The sequence below is a fragment of the Gossypium arboreum genome, chromosome 4, assembly GCF_025698485.1.
Source record: "Gossypium arboreum isolate Shixiya-1 chromosome 4, ASM2569848v2, whole genome shotgun sequence".
NCBI lineage: Eukaryota > Viridiplantae > Streptophyta > Magnoliopsida > Malvales > Malvaceae > Gossypium > Gossypium arboreum.
This window is the reverse complement of record NC_069073.1, coordinates 113515170-113522022: the sequence shown is the minus strand read 5'-3', so window position 1 is coordinate 113522022 and position 6853 is coordinate 113515170. Positions and strand designations below refer to the sequence as shown.

Sequence of the window (6853 nt, the reverse complement as noted above, 5' to 3'; positions counted from 1 at the left end):
TCCTTGGAATACTCTAGTTTTCCATTGCAACACTACAAATATTACAATAGACCTGTCACACTTGCAGTAAAGATGAGATAATTACATTTTATTTTATTTCTCGAGTGTTGATCTTTATATCTCTCTCTATTTGTTCACGAGTACGGAGAGAGAGAGAGAGAGAGAGAAGCAATTAATTACTGTCGATTAGATTCCAATTTTTTTGGTGACGAAAGCATGCATGCCATCAATTCTTGATGCCTTTAAAGGCATCATATCAAGTACAAAATTTTTAACTTCATTACCGCTGATCGTGGTGTATAAGCCTTTAAGCTCATCCTCATAAATTTTGTAACATGAACCATGAGTAGTATAGATGCTAACAACATATTGATCCATAAAAAAAAAGGTTAAAATAAAAATCCAACGTCAACCATTTCAACCTTTCTTGGTCAACACACCAAATATTATCACTAGTCTTCAACACCTTATCGAGTTGATTTTTCTATGATTAATATTGTTACTATAGAAGAAATGGGTGTTTCTGTTCCCTTCAGTCAACCACTTCTAATGAGATTTTCGGTACCATAGACTTTCCTCTTTTGTTAATACCACGTCGAACTCTTTCTTTAGTTATTACTTAAGATCTTTCCAGTGCTTTCTTAATCATTTTGTTCCTTAATAAGAGCTTTCTCTTCTTGCCATTGATGTACCCTAAAATAATACAATTTCCCTAGATTCAGACATAATAATATTAGTAATTAAATTTCATCAAGTCAACCCTAAAATTCAACTTGAACACTAAAAAGTTAACACCATTACCATTGGGTACAAAAAAAATATTTTTTTTATCAAATACAAGTACCAAATTAGACAAAAAATAACACATGTACCATATTAGAAAAAAGTATTGAAATGATTGGACAAAATAAAGTATTAGGAAATTGCCAATGAGCGTCGAGCTAAGGCCCTGGGGAATGATTTTTTGGCTAAGAAACTTCAGTAGCTCTTTGGTAGAATTATTGAACAAAAAAGGGGACTAAAGCTCGAAGCTGTTGAAGTTGTTTTTTTTTTCCTACTATTAGTGTTTTTCAATTATTTTTTATCTATAAACTTTATTATTTTTATTTGGGATGTTTTTTATGAACATTGATTTCTTTGCTTATTATTTTGGTGAATTTTTTTTTCAATTCATCTTGCTATAATATAAATTAAAGTACTTTGATTATTAATACGTTCATCTCTTTAACAACATTAATGATTTATTTGCTTTATTATGCTAATAGTTATGAATGATTTATTAAGGGGGGTTACTTAGGAGGAGCTTTTGTATCTTTTCTTCTATATGTTCTCATGTTATGGTTTTGTTCAAAAAATTTCTAAAAGGGGGAGATTCTTTAGGCAATTTATGAACAGTGCCAATGAGCAATTGTAACAACCCAATTTTTAGTGATACCAGAAAATGTGGTTTTGGAACCCCATTTTTGTTTACCGAATCCGTAAATATAAAATATGAATATTTACGGAGTTAGGAAAAGTATATTCATGTTTCGTCCATCAATTTTATCAATTAAATAGTTAATTTAGGTGTAGGGACTAAATTGTAAAAGTCCAATCACTATAAATTTTTAATTGGCCAAAGACTTAGGGACTTAAATTGCAATTAGCCAAATTTCTACAGTGGTAAATAAATCATTTTTCAACATAAGATAGTGGATGATGATATTAATCTCCACTAATTTGGCTAATGGTAATTAAGGTTTAATTAATTAACTAAGGTTAATTCTTAGTTAATTAATATTTAATCCAAGTATAAAAAGGATGAAGTAGTGAAATGTTGTGATCTTTTTTCTTCTTCTCTACCGTCCAACCTTAGAAATCTAACGAGAAAAGGGTTTTTAGTTTCAAAACTTTCGACCATACATTTTGAGGTAATTTGAAGTCCTTTTCTTGAATTTTTTTTTAATGTATTTGAGGTTATGAGAGCATGATTTAGCTAGCCCATGTACCAATTTGTAAAACTGTTAAAGTTTTTGAAAGTTGCCATTGTTGATTTCTTGAAGAATCTAGTTTGAAATAGATAGATTGTAAGCTTAGATTATGAAAAGGGCTAGATTGTAACGTTTAATTGTTAGTTTCGTACATAGGGACTAAAGTGAATAAAATGAAAAATTGTTATGAAATTTTGGTAGGAATAGAAAGTATAGGGACCCTAATAAATGTTTATAAAATCAGATTTTAAACTGATGTTTAAAATTGAAAGTTATGGTTATTTTGAATTTAAGGACTAAATTGAATAAAAAGTAAAATATAAAAATATAAAATTAAAATACATAAACTAAATACACAATTTTTACAAATTATAGGGACTAATAGGAAAATTTAACCCCACTTCTATCAACACCAACTTTCATTATGCTATTTGTTTCCCTGAAGACATTAATCAATCTATCATTAATAATCTTTATCCTTAAATGATTGTTTTGGTTGAAACGTTCCCAAGATTTAAAAGACACATTGCAATGCCAATTAGGAGTGAGCATTCGATCTAATCGAGTGAAAAAAATTTCGAATTAATCAAGTTGACGAGTCATATTTTATCATCTAAACTCTTGTTAAAATTTTTTCGAATCGAGTGAAATTGTTTGAGTTAAATTAAAAAATTAAACATGTCAAATCAAAATCTTATTACAATATAACTAATTCCATATTAGAACATATAAATTTTAAACTATATATATTTGAAAACTTTTTCAAAGCAAAATAATAATAATAATAAGATGCTTTAGTATGATAAACTTGAATCATTAATTAACTTATTTCAGTCCCTAAATTATTATTTTAGAAATTTTTAAAATTTTATCTTTCTTTATATATTATTTAGAAGTATTAAAATCTTGTATAATTTTTAAAATATATAAAATTTGGAATTTTTATAAATATGTTGAATTTTAAAATTATTTTGAATTATTCTGTATTTTTTTAGAGAGTGACTAATTTACTAATTTTCAAAATCAATAGGGACCAAAGGGGTATTTACACTAATCTAATATTTGAATTATTCTAGTTATTCAAATTGTAAAATTCAACTCGACTCAAACTCAAAACTCGAAATTCAATTTTTTTTTGAATCAGATAGAATTTTGGTCATCCCTAACACTAATTAATAGCGACCAATGTGCCCAGTTCAACGATATCTTGTTTGATAGACCAATTTCTCAAGCTTCGTTTCCTATAATAGGACCACCTTTAACCTTCTTCAAAACCTTAAAAAACAAATGTAGTATTCTTAGGAATAAAACCATGCGGCATCATTCAAACCTTACTACTTTTATACATATATATATATATATATCCTTTTCTATGATGCCAAATATTACTATCATGTGAGTATATAAGTACATACATGTTTTGAATTGCATGGTAATCGGTATTTAAACACCCTTCGAAGACGAAATTAATTTTTCTCTACCACCTTCAAAACTCACTATCCTTTTCAAAAAGCTATCAACTAGACCTATTTATAAGAGTTTTGGCCGATCAAGGGTTTTAGAAGTTAAACAAGATAGATTATCAATTATTAATTTGTTTAATTTGTCTGGTTTAATTGAATAAATATAAAAAATTTAATTAATTTGCAAGTCAATTAATTTAATCCTTTATTCTGAATTGATATTTCAATTGATTTTAAATCTAATTTTGAAAACAATGAAAGCAATTTTACTTTTTGAATATTCTTACAAACAAGTGAATAAGTACCTATTAGATTAAAAGTCATTACTATTTGAATCAATTTAACAATAATTGAATAAAACATTTGGATTATTTTATATTTATTGTAACGAGGTATTGTGAATTTAAGTAGTGGGTTGGATGTAATAATTAAAAATGATGATATAACAAGACAAAAATAAAAGAATCCAAAATTGAAAGTTGTGAGGTCAACGACTAATTGCTACCTCCCAAAAACCAACGGTTCTACGTAACGCAAACATGTTCAATCAATCTAACATCGCTTTTTACGTTATATTTTCTTTTTTGTTGAACCCCTCTCTCATCTTCTCAAAATCCACAACCAAAGTAAAATAATAATGGAGAAGGACGATAGTTTCAAATTGGAGATTGTTGATGAGAATGAAAAAGCATCGAAACCAGCTGGTTTTAACCTAGATCAGACCCTGGAAGAGGTTGACCAATTCATCCAAAAGTTGGTTCCTGGTGAGAATAAATTTGTCAAGTGTATTGACCCATTGCAGGAGCTAGTTGATTCCAGGATTGCTCTCTATGAACAGAAGGAACCCGCTGCCAAGTTTGGCCTAAATATCGACGAAGACAACTCTTTTTTCGAAGCTGTGAGGCGTCTTTCCTTGATCGTAAATAATCTTGATGAATTCCCATCTGATTTAGCTGCAATTTCTTGCTTGAATCGAGCCAGCTCCGCTCACTTTCGTGCCATGTTGTTATTCGAATGCGAGTTTCGTGCTCTTCTCGACAATCCTAAACGCACTGGCGATCCGAATGTCGATCCTAAATCTCCCAATACGGATGGATCCCAAGGCAGCTCGAAGCCGGAGGATGAGTTCCCGTATTTTTTGTCCCAATCGATCCATGTCATGAACCAAATCGCCACTGCAATGATCTTTGCAGGGTACGAGGCTGAATGTTGCACTGTTTATGGTGGTCTTAGGCTAAAATCATTGGATGTTGAGTTTAGCAAGCAATGCTACGAGAACATCAATGTGGACGATGTTCAAAAGATGAGCTGGGAATCGCTCGAAGGAGAGATTGATAATTGGATTCACATTATGAAATTTTGCACCACCAATCTCTTCCCCGCCGAACGCAACCTTTGCGATTCTGTATTTTCGGAAAATCGTTTAACTGCTCAGAGATTGTTCTGCGATCTCGCAACATCCTTGAGCATAAGGCTTCTTAATTTTCCGAATGCTTTGGTGTGGCCCAGACGATACTCCACGGAGAAACTATTCAAGTTTTTGGACATATACGAGACATTGCGCGATTTGGCGAATCTGGATATCGTTAACGACTCATCGGCTGAGGAATTCATGTCTGAGACATCGATGGCTCAATGCAGGATCGGTGGAGCCGTGGTGAGCATTTTCTCTCAGCTTGAGAATTCAATCAAGAATGACAATGCAGGCAGAATCCCAGTGGCAGGCGGTGCAGTTCACCCCTTGACTCGCTACACAATGAATTATCTAAAATATGCTTGTGAGTACAAGGACACACTAGAGCAAGTATTTCAAAAGCAAGACAAGGTGCAGGGATCTCCCAGGCAGAAAGTTGTGGAGCAGGAGTCTAAGGACGTCACCGAAGACGACGACCGGTGCCCCCCACTCTCCCCTTTCGCATTAAAGTTAATGATGGTCATGGATCTGTTAGATGCCAACATCGAGATGAAATCAAAGCTATACAGGAACCCGGCATTACGCTTAGTTTTCTTAATGAATAATGGAAGATACATTCTGCAAAAGATCAAGGAGTCGGCTGAGATCTATGAAATGATGGGTCCTTCTTGGTCACGGAAACGAACATCCGAGTTAAGGCGGTACCATAAGACGTACCAAAGAGAAACATGGAGCAATGTGTTGCAATGTATTAGCCATGAGGGTGTTCAAGTTAATGGGAAGGTGTCAAAGCCTATATTGAAAGAAAGGTTCAAGAACTTCAACACCATATTTGACGAAATCCTCAAGACGCAGAGCAGTTGGATCGTAAGTGACGGAAAGCTTAGATCGGAGCTTAGAGTTTCGATATCATCCGTGGTGATTCCAGCATATAGGTCATTCTTGGGGAGATTCAAGTCGTACTTAGATAACAATAAACAAGCAGGGAAATATATAAAGTATCAACCAGAAGACATCGAGGAGTTGATTGAACAACTTTTTGAAGGAAATACGGCATCAATGGCTCCTAGAAGATGAAGATGATCATCGTGCCTGCTCAACAAGCTAGAGCCATTTATTGTGAACTACCATGAGATAAGTTTTGGAATATTACAACAATTTTCTTTTTCTGTTTTGCGAATTAAACTAGCTAGAGACATTATTATTCATAATAGGGTGTTTTTAACATTTTAAGAGAAATTTTGTAATAGCCTACTTGATAAGTAGAGTTGCAATGGATGGTCATTAAGAGGCAGCCAGATTTGGATTGTATGGATTTGAGTGTACAATTTATTTGCATTTTTTATGGTAATGAAATTTAACTTTTTTCTGGTAATTTGAGCTGGTAAAGCTGATACGTTAATATTATTCTGGTAAGGGGTGTTTCCATTGCTCTGTTTTGGATTATTGGGTTCTAGAGCTCATGCGATGGAAAATGAGTGTTTATCAGAATCGATTCTTTGGTTTTGAATTTGGATTTTTTTTTTAAAAACATTATTAGAGTGAGATTAATGTGTCTAGTGGCATAGTTGATTCAAAATTGATTGAATAGACTAGGTTTAGTTAATTATCAAATTAATTTGATCAACATGCTTTCTTGACTCTTCTTCCCTAACAAGAACTTGTCTCTAACAAAGACCGATGGATGCAAGAAATGAATTTTCAGAATAGTGGTGCACGCCCCATGTCATTCCCCCCAAAGTCTCATGGAAAGGATGACAAAGAGACTTTCTAAAAAGTCAATGGTAGGAAAGTAAGAGAAATACCCCAGTGCTTCAAGCAGATCAAGATAAGAACTTACACCCTTGAAAAACAAACACAGAAAAGAAAAAGAACTTTTCAGGAAAAGGAAATGCCTAGAGATAGAAGAAGAAATGAAAAAGATCACTGCTCTTGAAGGCCCTACAAATGACCCATTTATAAGTGCTTGGTAGGAAAGCAAACCGACATCCCACATGAAATGACGG

The 6853-nt window shown here is 32.7% G+C and overlaps 1 protein-coding gene across 1 annotated transcript; it reads left to right on the top strand.

The window, feature by feature from the left end:
- Positions 1 to 3978: 3978 nt before the first annotated feature.
- On the top strand, positions 3979 to 6222 carry LOC108459192 (exocyst complex component EXO70B1). Its single transcript, XM_017758546.2, has one exon. It carries the CDS (start codon positions 4071 to 4073, stop codon positions 5922 to 5924), a length of 1854 nt encoding a protein of 617 aa, XP_017614035.1. The 5' UTR covers positions 3979 to 4070; the 3' UTR covers positions 5925 to 6222.
- Positions 6223 to 6853: the final 631 nt, after the last annotated feature.

What these genes read in the sequence shown, in the direction of transcription:
- LOC108459192 (XM_017758546.2), top strand. Translation starts at nt 4,071, where the DNA reads ATGGAGAAGGACGATAGTTTCAAATTGGAGATTGTTGATGAGAATGAA.